Genomic DNA, 27,395 nt, shown 5'->3' with positions numbered 1-27,395 from the left:
AAAGTCTCTAAATATGTCGGCAAAGTAGTTGACCTGGACTACATATTGCTGAACGATATTAACAGTTTCCCCAAACTATGTCTGGATATTCCATTTAGGCTAGTAGGCCTGGACATTTCTGTTTTCTCTGATCCCTAAAGATGGCGCTATGCATTTAAAGTGCTTTTATCCACAGTTCAAAGAGAAGAGGCATGCTTTAGTCTACACTTGTCATTATTGCTTTTCGACAGCAGGAGATCGGGCTGTTTTGTCATAATGTAGAAAGGGAGGATATATATTGTCATTGAGCATGGACAACAGAGAGCGTACAACTTCAAGGGATGGAAATATTGTCATCTTCACACAGTGAGACTATTCTGCAGATGTGGGCATGCGCACTGCATCGGTTCTACGGGGGACGGGAAGACATCACGGAAAACTCGCTGTACCCGAACCCCACGCTGAAATTCATTCTTGATTGCAGTGTAGCACGACTACCGACTACCATGTTTGATACACCGTTGAAGTCAAGGACTACTTGACACCCTGGCGATTTAAGTCGCCGCAAAACCGTATAAAATACCGTATGGGAACAGTATGCGGGAAATGGTTGGAGGTTGCTGCGTGTGTTCCGATGAGCGAGGCTGGGCTGAAAATCCTCTTGTATACTGTGATGGGCACGGATGCAGCGTCGCTGTGCACCAGGGTAACTAGCTTGCTATATTACAATGTAATTACGGTATTGGGGCAAGGATGGGGTGGTGCGTGCCTACGTGCGTGCGGGTCTGTCTGTGTTTATGTGGGAGGGGGTGTTTTCCTTCAGCACGCGTTGACGTGGTGCGAGCGCGAGAAGAGACATAAAATTACATCAAGCCTTTATGGCGACGACTAATGCGGTTTTGGTAGAATGGCTATTATTCGATACAAAGTTACGCATCGTTAGGAAGCATTTGCTACTACTGGAGCAGCAGACTAGCTGGTTTATCGGGCCTTGCGGATGAATTGTTTCCTCAACGATATATCCACATTCTTTGTTGACATCTTTGTATCTCAGCAATGCAACAATGTATCCACTCAATATGTCCATGAGTTTTGATTTGAATAAGAGCCATTCATTATGATTTAATGTGTAAACATTTACAGTTGTAAGGCTATAACAGTTCTACACACCTTCACAGTATATCCCCCCATGGCTTTTATTTATTGTGTTATGTAGGAAACATCAATAACAATATCGTATGTAGCTGACACACAATACGATCTGAGTTTACAAGCTGTTATTAATGTCATATTATTATAAATCAGGCTGTCTTGCCAGGTAAAACCACTATGGCTGCGTTCAAAACACCACCACTCTTTGAAAAAGGTGACCTACATCAGTAGCCTATAAATATTGGGATCATCTCGGGAATATCTGTGACAAGAAATATATAAATCATTGTTACACTTAACTTTATGCCCTGGCTATGCCTTCTCTCAATTCAGTGGCCTTGTGGTAAGAGAGTCTGTCCTGAAAAGGTTGGGAATTTGATTCCCGGCCGAGTCATACCAAAGACTGTAAAAATGGGACCTGCTGCATCTCTGCTTGGCGCTCAGCATTAAGGCGATAGATTGGGGGTAAAGCCCTGTGATAGACTAGCATCCTGTCCAGGGGGTGAACTTGTACATCAAGCTGCTTCACGCTACAGAAACAGGAGATGGGCTCTTTCTCCTATGAGTCGTTCCGGCTCGCACAAGCCAAGGCTCCTGCAAGGCTACTTACTTACTCTATGCTTGCTCTCAACAGTAAAAAAAAAAATACAAATTAAAAGTTGAAGGTATACCAAGAAGTTAGTTAGTTACTTAACTAATAAGTTAGGTAACTGTTTTTGTTCCTTTGTTTGTGTCTCATTCATTTGAGTGGTAGACTAAAGATGTCTGTATTTGTGTCTTTATTTGTGTGTGTGTGTGTGTGTGTGTGTGTGTGTGTGTGTGTGTGTGTGTGTGTGTGTGTGTGTGTGTGTGTGTGTGTGTGTGTGTGTGTGTGTGTGTGTGTGTGTGTGTGTGTGTGTGTGTGTGTGTGTCACAGCGTGCTATGGCATCGTCCAGGTGCCCACTGGACCATGGTTCTGTCGAAAATGTGAGTCTCAGGAGAGAGCTGCCAGAGTGGTGAGTATATATGTCCAGTATATCAAGATATTATCCGTGTACTCATTCAAATCAATGTAATGTACTGCATGTCAATCAATGTACAGCATATCCCTGCCTGTTGTAGTAATACCACTGGTAGTACAGCATTCTATTGAAGCTACTGTGCGTAGTTGGTTATTGTGAGGTGTGCTCTCATTTCTCATCAGAGATGTGAGCTGTGTCCTCACAAAGATGGCGCCCTCAAGAGGACAGACAGTGGAGGTTAACTACTGGACGCTGACTTTCTTTCCTCTATTCTTCATCCACCACTTTCCATCAATCCCGCCATCCTCCACGTTTCCCTTGTCTTACAAATATATGATGTGTTTGTGTTAATGTGTGTGTATGCACGTCAGGGTGTGTGTGTGCGTGCGCGCGTGTGTGTGTGTGTGTGCGTGTGCGTGCGTGCGTGCGTGTGTGTGTGCGTGCGTGCGTGCGTGTGTGTGCGTGTGTGTGTGTGTGTGTGTGTGTGTGTGTGTGTGTGTGTGTGTGTGTGTGTGTACTAATGTAAGCTGTTCTCTCTCCAGGCTGGGCCCATGTGGTTTGTGCGCTCTATATTCCCGAGGTGCAGTTTGCCAACGTTCTCACCATGGAGCCTATCGTACTACAGTACGTCCCTCACGACAGATACATCAAGGTATTCTTCACTGTTCACTTCAACTTTTGATAAGCTTGTTTGTCTTTTGTGAAGGATGTTTTGACCGTCATTTAAAATGAATTTTATAGGCCTATGAAGATTTAATCAATTTGGAGATATTGTTTCTTTAGCCAGAGTAAATGGTTGTCCATCTATATGCCTATCTTCAATATTCCACACAAACGTGTGGGGGCATTTTTGCCCGATTCTGTGATTTGCAAGCAGTCATTAGTATACAGTATATTTTTTGCACAGGCAAAGCTTTCATGAGATCACCCAGAGTTTTTCCTAAGCCCTCTCTTTCAAGTCCTCTCTGCAAGTTATCTCTTTTAGAGTTGGCATCTGGATGGTCATGTGCCATGTATCCCACCACAGTCTGCATGCTTTTAGGCCTAATGGTCTTGAGTGATCGCTATTGTGGAAAAATCTATATACAGCATATGCCCACCAGACAAGATTTTTGGAATGAAAGCTTTTATATGATTGGATTACAGTTCTATTAGAGTCAATGGGAAGCTACGTAGACGCTTGCTGCTGTACAATAGTGAGTGCTTGTCTTGTAGTGGTCTCATGTTACAGTGTCAGGGGCAGCTACAGTAAATGGCTTGGACTTCTCTCCATTCATCCGGATTTGCTGCCCTGCATTCTTAGAGAGCGTTTGACTGGACAATATACGTGTCCCAAATAGCACCCTATCCCCTATGGGCTCCTGGTCAAAAGCTTTACTACACAGAGAATAGGGTGCCATTTGGGACGCAGGCAATGAGTGAAGGGTCAATAAGCCCACCACCCTCCCTCCTTTACAGTAGCTCCAGATGCCGTTTCTCTGTTTCCCTTTGGCCCATGATACTTATGGCTCACAAGAGGAGAGGAGGGGTAGATGAAGGGAAGGAGGGGTAGAAGAGAAGAAAGGTAAGGAGCCCGCTGTTCCTTTGTCCAGCACCTGTTGCTAGGCAGACAGCCAGCCCCCTCTGTCTCTGTCTGGGTAATAGCTGTGGGGGAGCGAGGTGTGGAGGGGGGCAGAATGTTTCATAACAGGCTGCTATCAATGACAGGCTGGGGTTGGCCTCTGGGCACTGGTGAGGCCCATACAGTTGAACAGTATCACACAGGCTGTGTCCCAAATGGAACCCTATTCTCTATGTCGTGCACTACTTTTGACCAGAGCACAGTGCACTACTTTTTAGCCCTATAGGCCCTGGTCAAAGGTAGTGCGCTCTTTAGGGAATAGGATGCCATGTGGGATACACATACAGACATCTAGATTTGGCTCGTTCCGCCAATTAGGTACCTTTTGAGTAGTCTTAACTTTTTATTTCACTTAATTGTATCATTCTGTCATAAAGAGCACATGTTCAATGTAATAGAAAACACTTTTTCCCATCTCCAGAGGTTAAATTTAAAAAAAAAAATACTATTTTAAGTGCCTATTAGGTGCCAAATAAAGTAACATGGTTGACGTTTTCATCTAAAATCAGCCATAAATCTCCTTGTGACGGGGAATAGAAGTTTGTACACAGCAACAGATAGGGGCAATTATATGCTTACTTAACTTAAAAACAATTTTTTAAATACATCTCTAGTCTATCTCTGGATGTTATGCTCGACCTACTAAGAAATGTTGGGGTTAAGTGGGTTCAAATCTTCATATAAGTCACAGAGGATGCACAGAGAGACATGTCATATTGCTGAATTTTGGCACTTTAGCAAGTCTTTATTCATATTAAAAATCAGATGTATTGAATGTTCCATGTGGTCTATATTAAGGGCACTTCATTTACAGTAAAATAACACGCTTTTAAAAAGCAATATTTAAGCACAATTCCGATTTAAGAAATCAAAGGGATGCAAAAAAGCACTCATTTCATGGAATGACCGATTTCCCTTCCGTAGCGAAGTCTGCCCGTTACATCTGTGAGTGATTTCAGGTGGACATGACATCTGATGTTGATAAGAGGAGATATGTTCTGGTCAGTCATCATCCTTTTTCATCTTTCTTCTCCCCTCTCTTTAGACGTGTTATATCTGTGAGGACCATGGGCGAGAGAGCAAGGCTGCTTGTGGAGCCTGCATGACGTGTAACCGCCAGGGCTGTCGACAAGCCTTCCACGTCACCTGGTGAGTGGTCTGTGTGTGTGTGTGTGTGTGTGTGTGTGTGTGTGTGTGTGTGTGTGTGTGTGTGTGTGTGTGTGTGTGTGTGTGTGTGTGTGTGTGTGTGTGTGTGTCCTCTCCCATCTGTCTGACTGTCTGACCCTGTGCAGTGCTCAGATGGCTGGCCTGCTGTGTGAGGAGGAGGGCCCTGAGGCTGACAACGTCAAGTACTGTGGCTACTGCAAGCACCATTACATCAAGATGGTAAGAGACTGGCAAATCTATTCAAGTCTGTTTTCAGCTTTCTAGGAGATCTCCAATTCTTCTTTATTTAAATGGAATGAAATGTGGAAATGTGTTGCATTGTGTAATAAGAAGGCTTTGGAAAGGACTTACGACTTCCTCTTGGATTTGTAACGTCCATTCACGTACTGCATTGAGGAAGGCAAGGAGACAGCTTTTCAAGCCGGCGTGGAGAAATAGCTTCTTTCCCCTAGTTGCCCCTGTAGCTCTAGCTATTGCCCGTCTAGCTATTGCCCCTATAGCTGTACTTGCCTCTGTGACCGTTACGGTTGGCAGCAGTGTGACTCTCTGCCTCTCCTCTGTGGGGTCCTGTAGCAGAGGAAGATGCGCTCCAGTGGAGAGAACACAGAACGCAGCTCCTTCGGCCACTCTAGGGGGCGCTCCACGTCCCCCGCCCAGGACAAACACGGCTCCCACCACCACAGGCTCAGGAAGGTGAGTGTGTGTGTGTGTGTGTGTGTACATACTGAATGTGCATTTGGCTATTGCTTTGTGTGGCTTGTATTTCTGTATTTGCATAAATGCTCAAATCCTCAGCCTTTCCCTTTGGTTTCATTCAGAGTCACAAGGACAAGATGAGGCAAAAGGAACGGCATAAAAAGTCATCTGATGGTCTGGGGTCCTCACTATCCAGCAGTATGGACAAGGTAAAGCCAACCCCAATATTTACACCCCTAAATGCCCTCAGTCTCTGTCTCTTTCTTTCTAACCTCTCATCTTTCTCTCTCTCTTTCTCTCTCTCTTTCTCTCTCTTTCTCTCTCTCTCTCTCTCTATCTAGTCTAGTCTTTCCCCACCTCCACCCATCCTATCTGTCTTCCTTCATTGTTCTAGTATAACCATTTGGGCTCCTAAATAGTTTGAACTATTGCTTATTGCTAAGTTGATACATTTGAGAAAATGGTTTTATTCAGGTGAGGTCCTTGGTTGAACTCTCTAACAGGACCGTATTACAATACTTTCTAACGCGCGTAAATGGCTTTAATCTATGACATCAAACCCCTTCTCAATCTATAATGACACACTTTCCCCCGTGACCTATAATGACACACTTTCCCCCGTGACCCCGTGACACACTTTCCCCCGTGTTGTTGATTTAGTTGTCGTCGGGTCACCACAGCAACAAGGACAGCGAGGGGAATTCGAAGAGGTTGAGCTCTCACGGCCAGGTGGGACATCGCAGTAAGAAGACAGGAAGCATTGGCAAGAGCTGCTCCTCTTCCTCTTGCTCCTCCAGTCCCTTCAACACTGGTACAAAGCTAATCCTTTATGGGCCAACCAACCGGCCATTTTGTGTCCAACTACTTCTCAGTCAGTTCTGTTTGTGAATAACCAACTCTCTAGTGCAGAACTCTTTGTTTTGGTGTAACTTCACTGTGTTTAGTCTGAACGTGTGTTTTATAATGGTTTAGGTATAACTGCACCGTATAGTGTTGTCTGGTTATTGTGCTGTGTTTAGGTATAACTACGGTGTGTATTCCCAGGTGGCGGCTCCCAAGACTTCCTCCCTTCCTCCTCTACCTCTCGTTTGGAGCGCGACCCCGACCGAGGAGCGGACGAGCATGGTGCCGAGGAGCACCGCGACGAGCGGACCAGGCGGACAGCGCCTGAGGAAGATGACGAAGAAGAGGAGGAGGAAAAGGAAGAAGAGAAAGAAGAGGAGGAGGAATTGGACAATAGTAAATATCACAACAAGGCCTCTCTGCAGCCCCCGGCCCTGACCCCGGTTGACGGACCTCACGGAGGGTCGTCGCAGGGTCACGAGAGGTCAGAGGGCGAGGCCAACTCCTTTGAGACCAAGGTCACAATCTCCACCTTCGGCTCCATCATGCGCATCACTTCCTCCTCGGGTGGGCTAGGCGGCGGCAGCAGCAAGCTCCGCAAAATCTCCTCCTCCTCTTCCTCGGGGGACTACAAGCTTTCCAAGTCGCTTCTGAAGTCCCCGCACCTAGCCACGCCCCCTATACTGGAGGAGGCCGACCTAGAGGAAGACAAGGCCACGCCCCCACCACCACTGCCAACACACCGGGAGAGGAGGCACCGTGGCAACAAGAAGAGCCGGCACGGACCGGGGCGCCCGCGGGGGAGCAAGAACCGGGAGCGGACGGAGAGGCGAGAGGAGGAGTACCGTCAGAACCATCCCCACACGGCTCCTGCTCCACCTCCTTCCCTAACCTCCTCCTCCACCTCGTTCTCCTCGCTCTTCCCCAGCTCCTCCACCCTCCCCCACACAGCGTACTCCTCCACCCTGCTCACCTCCTCCCTCTCCTCCTTCCCCTCCTCCTCCACTTCCTCTAGCGTCAGTTTCTCCACAGGCCGCGGCTCCGGTGAGTCTCACCAGATCTGTCTGAGTGGGCGTATCTCTGTGTGGTAGCCCTCTAGCTTCCTGTGTGCGCACGAGGGACTGCAAGCGTGCACTTGCATGTGAAAATAATACACAGCATTTCTGTGTATTGTGGCTGTGGATGATGAATGTACACATTATAAGTATGTGTATTTAGAGATGTTCAGGAAGCAAGATACCTCATTTAGAAAATGGCGGCCAGATTTAAGCTTGTACATATTTGCACTACAGAGAAAGAAAAGGATGAAGAAGTGTAACAGATTGAGTACAAATAAGAGGGAAGAACCCTTGTATGAATATGACTTTTTGAGCAGAACTAGAAGTGCAGACTGCACATACGTAGTACATCTTAGGTAGTTAGTGATCTGTGCGTCGTAAAGAGATTTGTTAGATTGTGGTTTTGTGTTGTGTCAACAGAGAGAGCATGTGCGTCAATGGTTGGGTTGACATCCTGCTTTTGCTCTACTCTGACAAGATATGACCTCAACACTTTTAGGTGTGCGGTTGTGTGTGTGTGTATGTCTGTACATATGTGCATGTGTGTGTTCTATAAATGAATTGCATTTATGAATTGAGTCTGATATTACTCTCTTGGTTAGGAATCTACACCAGTCACAAGGACCCTCTGTCTTTGAGTGGCGGTGTCTGTAACACCCCTCTGTCGCTGGGCGGAGGCATATGTAGCACCGCTCTCTCTTCAGGACTCCTGCCATCTCACGTCTCCACACTGTCACTTCAACCAGTCAACTCTGCCCTCAACACCCAGGTACTCCAGAAATCAACATCATGTCTGCGTTAGAGCCTTACCCATACCCGCGGCATTCAGGCCCTACCCTACCCAGGCCCGGCCCTGGCCGAAATCAGAAATAACTTCCTGCGTTAGTCAATCCGCTAGCTGCTCCTCTCTGTCTGTCAAGGAGCTCCCTGCTCTGCTCATGGCGGCTCTGAGTCTGAGTAGCCATAGCAACGGCTCTGCTTGGGCTACTCTGCTCAATGAGACATGAGAGAGCAGTTAGCTGTTAGATACTTTTCATCACTCTGAACTCTGTGAAATAATCTCTTATTGGTCTTATATTTGATGAGGTTGAAGCACTTCTGACATCATGTTGTGATCTTAGTCAGATGTGACTGTACTGCGCAGCAGATCACGAGCAAATGGCACAGCTTCAACATTTTTGTGATCAATTTAGTGATACCCAAACCCTTCCCGTACCCTAGTTATTGATGAATAAACGGGCCCCACCCAGCCGTAACCACATGTATAATGTCAGAGTCCGTCAAGCTCGGGTCAGGTAGCAGAACTTTAGTCTGCTTCCCAAATGGCACCCTATTACCTACAGTTGAAGTCGGAAGTTTACATACACCTTAGCCAAATACATTTAAACTCAGTTTTTCACAATTCCTGACATTTAATCCTAGTAAACATTACCTGTCTTAGGTCAGTTAGGATCACCACTTTATTTTAAGAATGTGAAATGTCAGAATAATAATAGAGAGAATGATTTATTTCAGCCTTTATTTCTTTCATCACATTCCCAGTGGGTCAGAAGTTTACATACACTCAATTAGTATTTGGTAGCATTGCCTTTAAATTGTTTAACTTGGGTCAAACGTTTCGGGTTGTCAGGTTTGTAGGCCTCCTTGCTCGCACACACTTTTTCAGTTCTGCCCCCAAATTGTCTGTAGGATTCAGGTCAGGGCTTTGTGATGGCCACTCCAATACCTTGACTTTGTTGCCCTTAAGCCATTTTGCCACAACTTTTGAAGTATGCTTGGGGTCATTGTCTATTTGGAAGACCCATTTGCAACCAAGCTTTAACTTCCTGACTGGTGTTGCTTCAATATATCCACATAATTTAACTGCCATCTATTTTGTGAAGTGCACCAGTCCCTCCTGCAGCAAAGCACCCCCACAACATGATGCTGCCACCCCCGTGCTTCATGGTTGGGATGGTGTTCTTTGGCTTGCAAGCCTCCCCCTTTTTCCTCCAAACATAACGATGGTGATTATGGCCAAACAGTTCAATTTTTGTTTATTCAGACCAGAGGACATTTCTCCAAAAAGTTTGATCTTTGTCCCCATGTGCAGTTGCAAACCGTAGTCTGGCTTTTTTTTATGGCGGTTTTGGAGCAGTGGCTTCTTCCTTGCTGAGCGGCCTTTCAGGTTATGTTGATATAGGACTCGTTTTACTGTGGATATAGATACTTTTGTACCTGTTTCCTCCAGCACCTCCACAAGGTCCTTTGCTGTTGTTCTGGGATTGATTTGCACTTTTCGTACCAAAGTACGTTCATCTCTAGGAGACAGAACACGTGTCCTTCCTGAGCAGTATGACGGCTGTATGGTCCCATGGTGTTTATACTTGCGTACTATTGTTTGTACAGATGAACATGGTACCTTCAGGCATTTGGAAATTGCTCCCAAGGATGAACCAGACTTGTGGAGGTCTACAATTTTTTTCTGAGGTCTTGGCTGATTTCTTTGGATTTTCCCATGATGTCAAGCAAAGAGGCACTGAGTTTGAAGATAGGCCTTGAAATACATCCACAGGTACACCTCCAATTGACTCAAATGATGTCAATTAGCCTGTCAGAAGCTTCTAAAGCAATGACATCATTTTCTGGAATTTTCCAAGCTGTTTAATGGCACAGTCAACTTAGTGTATGTAAACTTCTGACCCACTGGAATTGTTATATAGTGAATTATAAGTGAAATAATCTGTCTGTAAACAATTGTTGGAAAAATGTATTGTGTCATGCACAAAGTAGATGTCCTAACTGACTTGCCAAAACAATAGTTTGTTAACAAGAAATTTGTGGAGTGGTTGAAAAACGAGTTTTAATGACTCCAACCTAAGTGTATGTAAACTTCCGACTTCAACTATATATACAGATGTATGATCTTCATTTGAGCCAGTTTGCTACAGCAGAAACATAATCCTGCTGCAACAGGAAATATTAATTATTATGTGGATTTTAATTAATGGATACTTTTGTAGGGGTTGATAAATGTTTTCGTAAAGGAGTCTGAAATTTCAAAGTGGAAATTACAAACTTAATGCGCCTTTTTAAACCTCAAGTACACTACAAGTTAAAAATGTCCTGCTTTGCAGGAAAGTTCTCCTGCAACAAGGTGATCAAATTAAGATCCTACATCTGTAGTGCACTACTTTGACCAGAGGCCATAAGGCTCTGGTCAAAGTAGTGCACTATGCAGGGAATATATAGTGCCATTTGACTGAGTTTATCAACGATATCATGTTACAACTAAAATAGTATCCCACATGTATTCAGTTGCCAGGTAAATGAGATCCTAACTTTGTTCTGTGTGTGTTAAACCCTTGTAGGTACACCCATGTTCCAGCTCTTCCTACAGCCTCAGCTCCTCTCAGCCGTTTAGCAGGGTCCTTTCTACTGCCCGTACACTGCCCTCACTACTGAGCCAAGCCCAGACCTCACTTCAAGGTAACACACACACACACAGTCGTTAGTGAGATACTTATGTTTGCTATGAAGTTACATAGGGGAGAGTGGGGTAAATTGAGACAAAGGCATAAGTTGAGCCACCCTTGTTTCTAGGAAACCATACACAAAATTAATAATTTGACCAAATATTTAGGAAGAGGTCTTCATTTCAGTCTGAGACGGAAGAAATCACATGGAAAAAGTGGTAAGCAAGTTAGGTAAAAAAAAAAAAAAAACACCAAGTCAAATGAATTTATTGTGTTAGAGGTTTCATGATGCTTGTGTCTAAGCCAAAGTAGATCATTTGCAGATTGTTCTATACAGCCGTTTGGGTCTCTATAAGCTTCAATATGAGGTCCTAAACCTAGCATGAAAGTGCATCCTTGTACCTGTGTGGGATAATATAGTCAAAATGTTTGCCTTGGGGTAAGTTGAGCCAATGACCATGGGCTAAATTGAGCCAATGACCATGAGGTAAGTTGAGCCAATGGCCATGGGGTAAGTTGAGCCAATGGTTGAGCCAATGGCAAGTTGAGCAAATGGAAGTGTTTTCTTCCCAGGCAGAAAAAATCAAGGCATTATCTCTGAGATACGAGGTAACAACAGGGCCTTAGGTGTTAAGCATCTGTTAAAAGAGCCTTAAAATTATTAAAAGACAAAAATCGATTGTGATTGTGTTGAGTTGTGTTTGGGAAATGAAGATAGACATGGTTTTAAAAGGGTAGTGGTAATATTTAATTTAGTACAGAAATGTGTATGCGGCTTAACTTACCATGTCCCACAGCTCAACTAAGTTGTGCCCAGAGACCACTTTTTTTGGACAAGCTATGTTTTCAAAACAGAAAGACATACTATATTTCCCTTGACGGAGTGATGCTGAATGTAAAAAATGGCTCAACTTACCCCACTCTCCCCTACTGTAGCTACCTGGTAGTTTATCGGGATTGCTCTCTCTCCTCTCAGAGTCCGAGATGGACGACTGTCGCTTCCCATGTCACGACAACTCGCCACGAGACAGCCTTTCCTCACAGTAAGTTTCTCTATGACTCTACTCTCACTGTCACTATCAACACAATTTTCTCTCACTGTCGCTATCAACACTTTTATCTCTCACTGTCACTATCAGCACTTTTATCTCTCACTGTCACTATCAATACTATTCTCTCTCACTGTCACTATAAACACTTTTATCTCTCACTGTCACTATCAGCACTTTTATCTCTCACTGTCACTATCAACACTGTTCTCTCTCACTGTCACTATCAATACTATTCTCTCTCACTGTCACTATCAACACTTTTATCTCTCACTGTCACTATCAGCACTTTTATCTCTCACTGTCACTATCAATACTATTCTCGCTCACTGTCACTATCAACACTATTCTCTCACACTGTCACTATCAACACTATTCTCTCACACTGTCACTATCAACACTATTCTCTCACACTGTCACTATCAACACTATTCTCTCACACTGTCACTATCAACACTATTCTCTCACACTGTCACTATCAACACTATTCTCTCACACTATCACTTTTACTTTTGTATACTTTACCATTCCATTTAATTCTGTCTCTTGTGTACCAACTTTATTCCATTTCAATCGGTTTCTGTTCTCTGTAGCCGTATCCTTGTAGATTTACCACTGTTATTTTCTCAGGTCTCCTATGAGCAGTCTGCCCTTACTGTTTGACCAGAGGGAGGGCGTGGGCCCTGGGGTCAGAGGTCGCCCTGAAAACGTCCCTCCATCCAGCTCCCACATAGAGCTCCTCCTGGAGAAGCATGGCAACGGAGAGATGGGAGCCAACAGTAAGTACAGTCGGTTGCGAAAGTATTCACCCCCCTTGGCATTTTTCCTATTTTGTTGCCTTACAACCTGGAATTAAAATTGATTTTTGGGGGGTTTGTATCATTTGATTTACACAACATGCCTACCACTTTGAACATGCAAAATATTTTTTATTGTGAAACAAACAAGAAATATGACAAAAAAACAGAAAACTTGAACGTGCATAACTATTCACCACCCCAAAATCAATACTTTGTAGAGCCAGCTTTTGCAGCAATTACAGCTGCAAGTCTTTTGGGGTATGTCTCTATAAGCTTGGTACATCTAGCCACTGGGATTGTTGCCCATTCTTCAAGGCAAAACTGCTCCAGCTCCTTCAAGTTGGATGGGTTCCGCTGGTGTACAGCAATCTTTAAGTCATACCAAAGATTCTCAATTGGCTTGAGGTCTGGGCTTTGACTTGGCCATTCCAAGACATTTAAATGTTTCCCCTTAAACCGCTCGAGTGTTGCTTTAGCAGTATGCTTAGGGTCATTGTCCTGCTGGAAGGTGAACCTCCATCCCAGTCTCAAATCTCTGGTAGACTGAAACAGGTTTCCCTCAAGAATTTCCCTGTATTTAGCGCCATCCATCATTCCTTCAATTCTGACCAGTTTCCCAGTCCCTGCTGATGAAAAACATCCCCACAGCATGATGCTGCCACCACCATGCTTCACTGTGGGGGTGGTGTCTCAGGGTGATGAGAGGTGTTGGGTTTGCGCTAGACATAGCCTTTTCCTTGATGGCCAAAAGCTCAATTTTAGTCTCATCTGACCAGAGTACCTTCTTCCATATGTTTGGGGAGTCTCCCACATGCCTTTTGTCGAACAATAAAAAAGAAAAATCTTTAAGCAATGGCTTTTTTCTGGCCACTCTTCCATAAAGCCCAGCTCTGTGGAGTGTATGGCTTAAAGTGGTCCTATGGACACATATTCCAATCTCCGCTGTGGCGCTTTGCAGCTCCTTCAGGGTTATCTTTGGTCTCTTTTTTGCCTCTCTGATTAATGCCCTCCTTGCCTGGTCCATGAATTTTGGTGGGCGGCCCTCTCTTGGCAGGTTTGTTGTGGGGCCATATTCTTTCCATTTTTTAATAATGGATGTAATGGTGCTCCGTGGGATGTTCAAAGTTTTGGGTATTTTTTTATAACCCAACCCTGATCTGTACTTCTCCACAACTTTGTCCCTGATCTGTTTGGAGAGCTCATTGGTCTTCATGGTGCCGCTTGCTAGGTGTTGCCCCTTGCTTAGTGGTGTTGCAGACTTTGGGGCCTTTCAGAACAGGTGTATATATACTGGAATCATGTGACAAATCATGTGATACTTATATTGCACACATTTGGACTTTATTTAACTAATTATATGACTTCTGAAGGTAATTGGTTGCACCAGATCTTATTTAGGGGCTTCATAGCAAAGGGGGTGGATACATATGCACGCACCACTTTTCCGTTTGTTCTTTTTTATAATTTTTTGAAACAAGTTATTTTTTTCATTTCACTTCACCAATTTGGACTATATTGTATATGTCCATTACATGAAATCCAAATAAAAATCCAGTTAAATTACAGGTTGTAATGCAACAAAATAGGAAAAACGCAAAGGGGGATGAATACTTTTGCAAGGCACTGTACACTGGGATGCTTTGCGGCAGTCTATAATATATCTTCATTCTCTGAGAATTTTCAGTTTGTCTTTTTTGGGTGATGTGTCTGCCTTTATGACACAGTCTGTCATACACACCCAATGTCAAATGTATTTTTGGACTCTTTGAAGAGGAAGTGGATTCTTATCAACACAAGTCAGTCTGATACACTTGCTTTCAGATCCTTTAAAATGTGCTGTGCAGCAATGATCATTAGTGTATCCCTTAGGACCTGTCTTTGCACAAACAATACTGTGTGACACAACACTCAGTATGGAAGCTGTAACAAAAAACGGAAGTGACTCTAATACAGTGCTATTCTCTCACTCTTATTTTCTCACTTTCTTTCTGACCCCTTTTCCCTGTTTCTACCCCCATCTCCCGCCTCCCTCCACCTTTCCATCTCTCTCTCTCCTCCAGTTGTAGAGATGCTCCAGTCCCTCCACTCGCTGCAGCAGGAGAACCAGCGTCTCCAGGAACAGATCCTCAGCCTGACGGCCAAGAAGGAGCGGCTGCAGCTGCTCAACGTGGAGCTGGCCTGTCCCTTCCCCCCGCAGGTCCATCACTCCCACCACTCCGACCAGGGCCTAGTGCCCACCACCACCCACGCCCACATCAGCTTCCTCTCCTCCGCATACGGTCAGATTCAGAAAGCCCTCCTCACCCTCCACTCCTCATTCACCTCCTTTCAGAAGCTTTCCATCCTCCTTACCTCATTCGTTGTTAGAGTTAGTTTGCTAGTCTGAAAAGAGTGACACCATCCCCAAACACAGACCTTGTTTTTGTCATTATAATCTGGACAATTGTGTGTTGTGTTCTTGTAGTTGGTTCCCTGTCCCTGTATCTATATCCCTGTGTGTGTACCTCTCTTGTCCCTATAGACCCCCTCAGCACCAATAAGAGTCCCCTGTCTAAAAGCTGCTTCCTGAATGATACCTCCTTCATCACCTCATCCGAGGTGAGAAACCCTTTGTGCCCACCATACCTTACTTAGTACCGACCAATACCTGAACCCACTGTGTAGTTAGTTATACAATACTCTTACCTTTTATCCCAAACTATAGCATTTAAGGTGACATCTGAGTTTAATTTCCAATCAAAGGTGCTGCCTCTACTTGTTTGTACATTGAGTAGCAACGGTCATCTAAATTGTTAAAAAGGTTTTAAAAAATATTCTAATAAATGCAACAGAAGGACAATGGATGAAGATACTTTTAGAATGTTTATAATCCATCAGATATTGACAGAATTATACGGACAAATAATGAGTTTAGGGATTTTGGTGGGAATTCAGGTATTCAATTTATTGTAGAATTGCATTTTTGTTATTAGAATGCACTCATATATAAATGTTCTTATTGTACTAGGTATTTTGTGTTAAAATAAAGATAATTCTATGTGCATCGTTTGCATAAAAACACCAGGTTTATTTGCATATATGAGTAAATTGAAGCCCCCAAACACTACCTCTGTCTACCCTATCTGCACTCACCTGCGCTGACTAGACCGCCTCATTAATTACTGTTGTTCTCACGTTCTCTTGCATAATTCAACAAGTGTGTCAATAGCAGGATACCCTCAGATTAAAAATCAACACGCTTGGCTCTAGATTACACCTACAGTATCTAAACATACTTTGCATTTTTTTTGCGAGATCAAACATAATATCACTATAATCCGAGTGTTCATTTTCGGAAGTTGCTTTTGTTGGGTTCTGAGAATATGAAAATATACTTATTCATGTCACTAATGGAGTGCTGAGGTTTAGAGGATCTACACCAGAGGTTAAGGGTTATAGGAGGAATGTATATAGTGGGTGCAACTAAGCTTGGAATGTGTTGAGTGCAGGGAAGTGATTACATGTGGCAGGCATTAATAAGGGGAGAGAACCATGGATTGGTGATGGAGGGCGGTTGAGGTCAGATCACCTTAAGGGAGAAATAAAAGTTTATGGCCCGAATCACTAGTGTCCTGCCTAGTAGTAAAAAACGATGTTTGTACAGATGGGTAGGAGGAGACTCAGCCTATGAGGAACGGTTAAATATCAGCGCTTGTGTGAAAATGTTTTTGTCTAATGCAGCTGTATTGATCCTCTGGGAAGAATTAAACTTGGTTAAGCTTTCATAATGGCCGTTGAGTGTTTTACTCTGAGAATTAGAACCTAACGCATCTAATTTGTGAACATTTCAACTGTATTAAAGGATTACTTTTTCAAATTCCACAAAAAATGAACACCCATTCAAATAAAGTTATCTTTCTTGTGATGTAAGTGTCAAGATGGTGCGTTATATCCCTAACGAAACTTTAGCGTTTTTTTATAGAATCAGTGTAAAGACAATTTATTCCATTGAGCCCATTTTAGCCATTACCGCAGTTTGTTTGACAGGTCATTATAAACGTTTCCACGGTCGTAACGTTAACGGGGAAAAAATGACAGGCACAAGCAAGAGTATGAAAGAGTCGCAGGAATAAAATGAAAGCAATTCATCCAGCGAGATTTAAGTGACAAGTGGATTTTCATCCCTCAAACACAGGAAACAGGTGACTGAAAAAGATTTTCAGGTGGGCGCGGCATGCGTGTTATTACATTGAGGGAATGTTAATATATTAAATATGGGGAAATGAAACTTACAGATTGCACCTGTAAATTAACCATAACGGTCCCATTAGTTTTACCCTGTGTTTTTATCTTCCGACTCTAGGAGCTCCACTCTGGTAGTCCCTCCCGCAGTAGCTCCTCCCTCTCCTTCCAGAGCACTCCGCCCCCTCAGCAGAGCCCCGCCTCCTTCGGTCAGCCCTTGCTGAATGGGCTGGGTGGACGGGTTTTGACTGACAGCCTGGGGGGCCTCAGTCAGGCCAGCAGTTCCATGGTGGGTGGGCTCATGGCCTCCCAAGCAGGAAGTCCCCAGCTGAACATGAACGGCGTGCTGGGCAGCCTGAACGGGGTGATCCAGTCACCTGTCCAGAATGGCCCCCAGCCCACCCTGCCGGCCCTGCGGCCCCAGCCTCCTCCTTTGGGCCCCCAGGCACTGGCACAGGGCCTGCAGCTCCCCAAGAGCATGAGTCCGTGAGTACCTCCTCCCTGTCTGATCACCAGAAAAGTATAATGGTTGGTGATAGTGTTGGTTGATTGTTTTGGGAGGATGTTGTTGGTTGATTGCTGTTGATCAGTTGTTGTTGTTGTTGTTGTTGTGATAGCCACGGCCACTATTTTTGTGACAGTGATAGATTTTTATATAGTCTGATAGTGACAGACAGTTGATTTCTTGTTGTTACTGGCTGTGCTGACTGATTCTGGTCTAGACTGTTACTGTAATTGATTTTTGTTGTGAATAATGGGTTGGCTGGGTAAGTGTTGTTTGGACTGGAAGTGACCCATGATGAGTAATATTTAACGTGGTTGTGTTTCAGGTCTTCCCTCCTGTCTGAGCAGCAGAAGCAGCTCCTTCTCCAGCAGAACTTCACTCCAGTAATGAATTTACCATGCCCTACAAACATACTCAGACATGCAAACACTTGCAGTACACGCTCGTGATGTTTGGTAACGCAATACAACACAACCGTGATGATAAGATGGTTATCTTAAGATGTTAAGATAAAACTGAAACAGTTTTAATGGATGAATTGTCAGGACCGAAATAAGAGATACATTATTAAAATATAGCTGCGAGCAGCAATGAACGGGGTTCACAAAGCAAGCATTCGATCATGTAGGAACTATCTTCCTTTATGGGCAATCATGATTCTAAATACAACATCTGGAGTGAATCTGACGTGTGCTTCACGAGGAGAAGATGATTTTGAGCATTAGTGTTACATATGCAAAGAATGAGTTGTTATTAATAGTTTCCTTGTTTTTTTTAGATATCATTACCAAAGTCAGTGTGGTTCATCTTCGGGATGTCTATGATAGTGATGACAAGTTTCAAGTTGATAGGCCGCTGTGGTGGATTTACAGTGTTTTAAATGGACATGTAAAATCAGTTTTTTTTTATTTGAAGCTAGAGGCTTGTTAGTGGGGGCTACAGGCTGGAGCTGTATAGGGTGAGGTTGGATAGGATGAGTCTGGGGGTGAGGTGGCAGAGGTGATTGGTAGGGGGTGGCTGCAGCTACAGCCCTGGAATGGCGGCCCACTGCTGGTGGTTCAGGTGTAGCCTGAGCTTGATCAGGTGTAGCTAATGCCAACACTGGGAGCTGCGTTGGTGTACTGTTTTGGACTGGAATTTGTGCTAGAGGGTGCCATCTGAAACCTCAGCTTCTCCAATATTACTCCATGATTTTCAACAGTTGCCTATAAAGCTTGCATCATAGCTTTTTGTCGATGGGACAGTCATGACCTATTTTGGACAAGGTCATGGGTTGTCTTTGGTGTCCGGTTATGGGGTTTGGACCTGGATTAGGTTTGAACTTTGAAGTCTCCCACTTGTTCCTCCTCAGATTCTTTGTACTCATGTGCAGAGGTGAAAGTAGAATTAATTTCTTCCCATTACGGGACGTCCTGTAGTGCACCAAAAAAATGTAAGAATAACATATAGAATCCCTATTACTTCAATAGGATCTCTGTGGGCCTTGACGTAAAGAATTGTAATTTAACTTTTAAAATGTATGACCTTTTATTAGGATCCCCATTAGCTGTTGCTAAAGCAGCAGGTACCCTTCCCGGGGTCCACACAAAACATGAAATAATACAGAACATTAATAGACAAGGACAAAACTACATCAATTGAAAAATGGCACATAGCCAACAAATCAATACATATACACAAAATATCTAGGTCAAATAGGGGAGAGGCGTTGTGCCGTGAGATGTTGCTTTATCTGTTTATTTTCAAAGATTTTTGCTGTTCATCTGAGCAATATGAGATGTAAGGGAGTTCCATGCAATAATGGTGCTATATAATATTTTACACTTTCTTGAATTTGAATTTATTGTGGCATAAACACAACTAGTCATGATGTTTTCATCTGATTGTCAAATAATCACTTCAAAGGGCTCATTTACTAGGCTACACGCGCATGTTCATCCACTTGCAACATATTTCCAGCCTCTTAATAGTGGTGAATGGAAGGAGACATCTGTTACACAAAACACCAAAAAGTATTATGACATTTGGTGATTGTCACTAGGCCAGAATGTAAGCGTCCACTGCTGTCCGCGCACGTCTCGGTGTCAGCCCCTCATCTCCGCCTTGTCAAAATGACGGGGTTTTCGTCAAACCACGTCGCATTTTGGAGCGTAGGCTATACGACCCATTTGCAAGTCCATTCGCTCATTGTTCATGCCTCTGACATGCGGTAATGATAAAAAGTGGTGTAATAGCCTACAGTTTTCTTGACATTTTGTTACAGGCTCATGTTTTACCTGTAAGGCGTACCTCCACCATTTAGTTTGCCGGGACACCGTATCTTTTCCGTGCAGCCTTACTTTCACCCCTGGCTGTGTGGTTTTGGGAATGGCTCCTGTGCCTCATCTGGTTGTTCCATACAGCAAAGGTGGACTGTAGAAGGAGGTTTTGACTGGTTCAGAGTTCAAAGTGTCACTATGGCGCATCGATAAGATGCAGAGGAAATGAGGAGATGAAGCAGGAATCCAAATAGGGAGGTTTATTGAACACAAGACACAGGAGCACATGGGGAAAGGTTGCAGGATTATGTTGTGGTTTACTAGGGAAATACAAGAGGGAGATACAAACACATGTTAACATATAAACACGACTGACAAGCGCAGAAGGGATAAATAAATAACTGAAATGCATCTCGTATGCCGGACTGACAGGAAATTGTATTAAGTCATTTGGCAGCAGTATATAAACTTTAAAGGATCTTAATATTAACATTTATACATCTTCAATAATATAATGTACTCACTTGTCAGTCATGCACAACATGGACAGGAAAACATGAGATGGCCTCCCCATGCATTCACCAACAGGGACAGGAAAACATGAGATGGCCACCCCATGCATTCACCAACATGGACAGGAAAACATGAAATGGCCGCCCCATGCATTCACCAACAGGGACAGGAAAACATGAGATGGCCGCCCCATGCATTCACCAACAGGGACAGGAAAACATGAGATGGCCTCCCCATGCATTCACCAACAGGGACAGGAAAACATGAGATGGCCGCCCCATGCATTCACCAACAGGGATAAGAAAGATTGGAGGGAGAAACTGCTACTTAATTAGTCAAGGGTGCTAATGAGCAGAGTGGAGCAGGTGAGGTGAGTGGCAAGGGTGGGGCATGGCCAGGGTAGAGGGGAAACCTGGTTTCTGCCATGAGCCTTAGTAACAAGTATAGTGTGACCATCTTTGAATGCATCAGTGATATTTTCTCAAACTCTTTAGGGACTATTTTGAGTCCAAAACCAAATTTGGACAGAATCTGACTTTTAGTCCATGAGAATAAATGTTTTTATGACTATTTTAAGCATTAGCGTCACATAGTCAAAAAGTGAATTGTTAATAGTTTCCATATTGTTTTATTAACCAATCCCTTAACTTTTCAAGTTTTCCAAAATGTCCAAGATGGAGGAAAATCTGTTGTGGGTCCTTGAGGCAAATTTGTTCAGCATGAGGAAAGACACCTACGTTGTCTTCAGAAAGTATTCATACCCCTTGACTTTTTCCACACTTTGTTATGTTACAGCCTGAATTCAAAATGTATTAAATATTTGTTTTTTCCACCCATCTACACACAATACCCCATAATGACGAAGTGGAAACATGTTTTTAGAAATGTTTGCAAATGTATTGAAAATGAAATACAGAAATATCTCATTTACATAAGTATTCACACCCCTGAGTCAAAACATGTTAGAATCACCTTTGGCAGTGATTACAACTGTGAGTCTTTCTTGGTAAGTCTCTAAGAGCTTTGCACACCTGGATTGTACAATAGTTGCACATTATTATTTTAAAGCCAATTTAAGTCATAACTGTAACTAGGCAACTCAGAAACATTCAATGTAATCTTGGTAACCAACTCCAGTATATATAGTTGAAGTCGGAAGTTTACATACACTTAGGTTGGAGTCATTAAAACTCGTTTTTCAACCACTCCACAAATTTCTTCTTAACAAACTATAGTTTTGGCAAGTCGGTTAGGACATCTACTTCGTGCATGATACAAGTAATTTTTCCAACAATTGTTTACAGACAGATTATTTCACTTATAATCCACTGTATCACAATTCCAGTGGGTCAGAAGTTTAGATACATTAAGTTGACTGTGCATTTAAACAGCTTGGAAAAGATACTGGAGGCAACGGGTACATAAGTATCTATATCCACAGTAAAACGAGTCCTATAACGACATAACCTGAAAGGCCGCTCAGCAAGGAAGAAGCAACTGCTCCAAAACCGCCATAAAAAAGCCAAACTACGGTTTGCAACTGCAAATGTCCTCTGGTCTGATGAAACAAAAATAGAACTGTTTGGCCATAATGACCATCGTTATGTTTGGAGGAAAAAGGAGGAGGCTTGCAAGCCAAAGAAAACCATACCAACCGTGAAGCACGGGGGTGACAGCATCATGTTGTGAGGGTGCTTTGCTGCAGGAGGGACTGGTGCACTTCACAAAATAGGTGGCATCATGAGGGAGGAAAATTATGTGGATATATTGAAGCAACATCTCCAGGCATCAGTCAGGAAGTTAAAGCTTGGTCGCAAATGAGTCTTCCAAATGGACAATGACCCCAAGCATACTTCCAAAGTTGTGGCAAAATGGCCTAAGGACAACAAAGTCAAGGTATTGGAGTGGCCATCACAAAGCCCTGACCTCAATCCTATAGAAAGTTTGTGGGCAGAACTGAAAAAGCGTGTGCGAGCAAGGAGGCCTGCAAACCTGACTCAGTTACACCAGCTCTGTCAGGAGGAATGGGCCAAAATTCACCCAACTTATTGTGGGAAGCTTGTGGAAGGCTACCTGAAACGTTTGACCCAATTTAAACAATTTAAAGGCAATTCTACCAAATACTAATTGAGTGTATGTAAACTTCTGACCCACTGGGAATGTGATGAAAGAAATAAAAGCTGAAATAAATAATTCTCTCTACTATTATTCTGACATTTCGCATTCTTTAAATAAAGTGGTGATCCTAAGTGACCTAAGATGGGGAATTTTTACTAGGATTAAATGTCAAGAATTGTGAAAAACTGAGTTTAAATGTATTTGGCTAAGGTGTATGTAAACGTCCGACTTCAACTGTATTTGGCTTTGCATTTTAGGTTATTGTCCAGCTGAAAGGTAAATTTGTCTCACAGTTTCTGTTGGAAAGCAGACTGGTACTCAATGATGTGTTGTGTTGGATTTGCCAAAACATAACACTTTGTATTCTAGACATAAAGTACATTTCTTTGCAGTTTTACTTTAGTGTCTTGGTGCAAACAGGATGCTTGTTTTGGAATATGTTTACTCTGTACAGTCTTTCTTCTTTTCCCTGAGCGCTTTCCTTCCTCTCCTGCAACTGAGTTAGGAAGGACGCCTGTATCTTTGTAGTGACAGGTTGTATTGATACACCATCCAAAGTGTAATTAATAACTTCACCATACTCACAGGGATATTCAATGTCTGCTTTTTTTTATTTTTACTCATCTAACAATAGGTGGCCCTTCTTTGCCAAGCATTGGAAAACCTCCCTAGTGTTTGTGGTGTTTGAAATTCACTGCTCAACTGAGGGACCTTACAAATAATTGTATGTGTGGGGTACAGAGATGAGGTAGTCATTCAAAAACATCTTAAACACTATTATTAGTCCATGCAATGTATTATGTGACTTGTTGAGCAACGTTTTACTACTGAACCTATTTAGGCTTGCAATAACAAAAGGGTTAAATACTTGACTCAAGACATTTCTGCTTTACATATTTTATTAATTTGTAAGCATTTCTAAAAACATAATTCCACTTTGACATTGTGGGGTATTGTGTGTACGCCTGTGACGCAAAATATCAATTTAATCTGTTTTAAATGTGGGCTGTAGCACAACAAAATGTTGAAAAGTCAAGGGGTGTGAATACTTTCTAAAGGAACTGTACATACAAAGTTTCAAGACTAGGTCAAACGGGGTGGTGGATATGACGGTTTAAGTGAGACTGCTTGTAACAGTGCCACCTATAGGCCAATCGGTTTATTGGCCAATTTTTGCCCAAGTTGCTCATGGCCTCTAGTTTCTCTGTGCCAAATGATTAAAAAAAAGTTAACAATCTGCTTGGCTGTTAACCCCTAGTTATTCAATGAGTGTGGCCATGGCCCGGTTTATTTTGGTCACAAAAAATATATGGAGAAAAAAAACAGCATACATTTTATGCTACAGTTTTTTTTTGGCCCAGCACCGTTGGATTAATTTTGGATGTGCATATCACTACACATTTTCAAGTCCCTTATCTCTTGGGCTGTGTGTGTCTCAGGAGCAGCAGGTGGTGGTCTATCAGATGCTGCAGCAGCAGCGGCAGAGGGAGCTACAGCGCCTCACTCTAACCGGGGCCCTCACCTCCACCCCCACTCCCCAGTCCCCCAACCTGGGGGCCTCGCCCCTGCAGGGAAACCCCCTCTTCGGCCTGCAGGATAATGCACTTCACAAGCCTGGGGTGAGTGTCGATATGCAGTTGTTCGAGACTCCTTATTTGAATAGACCATTGTATATGTTAATTCTTGATCAACTGAAGCTTTAAAGAATAAACTGCTTTCTAGGAGGTTGACTTGCTTTGTAATGCTGTTAAACCTGATATTATACTGTAGCTGTATACTCCATAAATGTTGATAAATGTATGTGGGTGCCGAACATCTAAACTCACAGGTCAGTTTTGAATGTGTTTGATTTCAGGGGGTGGGAGAGAAGGGAGGAGACAAGAATGGCTGACATGTCATCTTCATGTCTGAACTGTTGCAGCTATAACAGCAGCTATAACAGCAGCTATAACAGGGGAAAGGAATGTAATTGAGCTGTTCCATCAGAAACTAATGTCACCTTTAATCTCCATCTGAAAGACTCTTGAACTCTCTGTCTTCTATCATCTCTGTCTTTCCCCCTCTTTTATGAATGTATAATGGATTCAATTTAAATGGTTATGTTTTTTTTAATGCATTGAATTCCTTTTATTTGAGGATGTTTTTTTCTTCTAGGTCTGTATGTGTGTAGGCAGCTTTCAGAGAGCATGAATGCAGTGGTCTGTAATTGAATTGCACTAATCTGTTAGCTAGACCAATTGAGTTCGCTCTTGTAGCAGAGCCAGAGACTCCGGAGTCCTGACGGTAAATGTGGAGAGTATTGTGGTCCAGCATAGAAATTGGACTCTGGTAATCAATTCCAAATCAACCCCTAGCTGCTACTCTCAAGGCATTTCCTGAGATCTGAAATTATTAGATGGGTTTAAACAATATGATTACTATTCCACCTAGCCAATCAGAAGACAAGGTAAATCAATTACCTTATCACTTTAAACCTATCCAAACCTTTTAGATCTACTGGAGTGCCTATGGGTAGGGCTAAGTGTCGACTTGGAATTTGGGTGTGAGTGTTTTGGGCCAAAGTGTCCTTAGGCCATAACTTTACTGAAGCACTGACCCTCCACTTAAGCAATTATACCCCTGTGGAACCAATGTATCCCTCCAAACATCCTTGTTGAGGACAAACTGTCTGACACCTCACTAAACATCAACTGTCTTCCTCAAGGTCTGTCTTCCTTTCATTTTCTTCCCTTCCATATATTGTACAACAATGATATTCCTATTCTATCCTATTAAATGTCACAGCTACAGACTGGCACCAAATGATCTGGGGACTGGCATTGACAGTGTAGAATGCTAACTATGCCTCAGTCCACCCCTGAGAATTTAGCGAGAATGTATGATGTTCAATATGTGTGCCGCTGCCGAGATTAATCAAACGAAACCAAACATTTGAAAATTGTCAAAGTAAATATGTAAGAAATTAATATTTTTGTTTCCTCAACCCATGTGTACTTTGCTGATATAGAACCTAATAAGGGACATTTGGTACTTACTGTTTCTAGGCTACTTGGAACTGACAAGTTAGTGATTGATTAGTATGAATATTTTGCACTCTATCCTGAAGTGTTAGTGTTTTCTTATTTGTTTCGGTTGTATATATTGTTCTTTTGATGCCCGGAAAACTAGTTGTTCTTTTAGCAATACTGTATAGTTGTCGATGCCTTAAAATAACGCTAGATTTACTGAGAAAAATCAACTCACCCTTAGCAGCCAAAAGGCAGCTTCTTTTCTCTTATCCATTTCTTAGTCTAGTTTTTGTTCTGGTTACATTTACCGTTATTTCAGATTTAGGTGAAAGCACTCTTTTCAATCTTACCATTTATACTATTGATAGGCAACGGTGATAATGTCAACAATTGTAAAATGAAAGTATGTTTATTGGTAAGTCTCAAATAATCTGTAATTGTGTCTTATTAAGATGCTGCTCAATGTTCTGTTTTTTAGAAGAACTGACAAGCAACATCCCATGTTAGATGGTACCACTTTACTTGGTCGTAAGATCTATAAAATGCTGTCATAGTAATGACATAGCGGTCATGGTATTTGTGACTATGTTCTTATACAATTGTGACTCAAACTCTTATCGCTTTCATCAGGTCAGTGTTGAATCAATTGTCATCAGCTGTTATGTTATCTGTTATTATACGACTGCCTATGACATCTGTTAGGTCATTCTAGTAACACCATTATGTACAGTATGTCTTACTACTGAGATCATGATGCCAAGTCATAGATGTTACCATTCAGAACACATAGGCGACTCGGGAACTCTAATATGTAACTTTACTGCCTGCTGCATCTACTTTCTTGTGTGGCACATAATAACAGGTCCTTCTGTGCTGGGATCAAGCTAATCTATTATCATTGGCCGTTCTCCCAGGTCTTTTAACTCACTGTTAGACTGGAATAATATTTTTCCTTTGTGGTGTTCGTTACTCATCTTATTTTATCATTTCCTAATTTAACTATGGTCAAAGATAATTTCCAAACGTGTATTAGTTTTCTGTTTGCAACCTCGATATTGACCTCCCGTACATGTGATGTCGGTAAGTATTGGAATTGTTCTGTTTTTTATAGTTAGTTGTCAGCGAGGAACTTTCAAGCGACTATGTTAGTTGGTAAAAGACTGTAGCAACGAGACTATAGGAGAATGTTAACGTTGATAACACATAAGCCTATTCCTCCATATTGACAGGACTTCCAAAGGAGGTCTGCGGTTGAACAAGTACGTCCTTATGAGTTGTTGTACGATTAAGGTAAAAATCTAGGAAAGAACATGTCGAAGAGATTGTTTTTGACTGAAAGAATACTGCGAAGGAATCTTGAAAGGGAATCTTTCCCATGTTGCACTGGGGCGATTTGGCCCAATGAAATGTAAATCATTTTTTTAATATACTTTTGTTGTTTTTTATTGTTTAAGTACAAATTGTATACTTTAATGTGTTTGTGTATAGACACATTCATTTTCTAAGCTTTGAAGTTTGGGTAACCAAGATAATCCATGTTGTTATGTATGTATGTCGTTATGTGTATCTGTTATGTATTACAGCATATTTAAGCACCTCTCTCTCAATGAAGTTTGATGAAAATGGAACTAACTTCTTGGGACATAAAATGCATGAAATGCAGTTAAGTCTCGCAAATCAGTAGCTAAATACCAAGTTAGACTACGCATAGTTTTTAAATGCATTGTTCTCAAAAAATGTTTTATGAAATTTAAATTGAGCACTGCATTTGAGAAAAGACAAGCATTGTTGTCAATGTACAGTGTATTTGTTTGAGAGAATTAATCAACAATGAATTTGCCAATATTCAGATTTAATGCCCTGTAAAGTATTTTGATATTTTTGTGTAAAAATTAAAAAGGTACAATTAAGACGACTGAACTTTTACTGTCAATAAATGTATTTTACTGA

At 42.4% G+C, this 27,395-nt stretch overlaps 1 protein-coding gene across 3 annotated transcripts; it reads left to right on the top strand.

The window, feature by feature from the left end:
* Positions 1–193: 193 nt before the first annotated feature.
* LOC115208674 (protein AF-17-like) lies at positions 194–27,395 on the top strand. Of its 3 annotated transcripts, XM_029776917.1 has the most exons (20): positions 194–685; positions 2,048–2,127; positions 2,316–2,370; positions 2,676–2,785; positions 4,800–4,903; positions 5,047–5,140; positions 5,495–5,614; positions 5,740–5,826; positions 6,278–6,428; positions 6,662–7,504; positions 8,121–8,287; positions 10,869–10,986; positions 11,950–12,016; positions 12,653–12,801; positions 14,883–15,101; positions 15,344–15,420; positions 17,165–17,529; positions 17,874–17,931; positions 23,877–24,056; positions 24,293–27,395. In XM_029776917.1, exons 1-20 carry the CDS (start codon positions 577–579, stop codon positions 24,326–24,328), a joined length of 3,189 nt encoding a protein of 1,062 aa, XP_029632777.1. In that variant the 5' UTR covers positions 194–576; the 3' UTR covers positions 24,329–27,395. The 3 variants fall into 3 exon arrangements, with proteins under 3 accessions (XP_029632777.1, XP_029632778.1, XP_029632779.1); XM_029776918.1 differs by lacking the exons at positions 23,877–24,056; positions 24,293–27,395 and having other exon boundaries at positions 17,874–20,611; XM_029776919.1 differs by lacking the exons at positions 17,874–17,931; positions 23,877–24,056; positions 24,293–27,395 and having other exon boundaries at positions 14,883–15,019; positions 17,165–17,302.

The sequence above is a fragment of the Salmo trutta genome, chromosome 14, assembly GCF_901001165.1.
Source record: "Salmo trutta chromosome 14, fSalTru1.1, whole genome shotgun sequence".
Lineage (NCBI taxonomy): Eukaryota > Metazoa > Chordata > Actinopteri > Salmoniformes > Salmonidae > Salmo > Salmo trutta.
Note: the sequence above shows the minus strand (reverse complement) of the source record. Positions and strands in the feature narration are given on the sequence as shown.

Bases quoted from the DNA above. Each gene is read 5' to 3' on its own strand.
- LOC115208674 (XM_029776917.1), top strand. From the start codon at position 577: ATGCGGGAAATGGTTGGAGGTTGCTGCGTGTGTTCCGATGAGCGAGGC. The intron at 4,904-5,046 runs GTGAGTGGTCTG...GACCCTGTGCAG, and splicing joins CAAGCCTTCCACGTCACCTG to TGCTCAGATGGCTGGCCTGC. The intron at 15,102-15,343 runs GTCAGATTCAGA...TTGTCCCTATAG, and splicing joins CTTCCTCTCCTCCGCATACG to ACCCCCTCAGCACCAATAAG.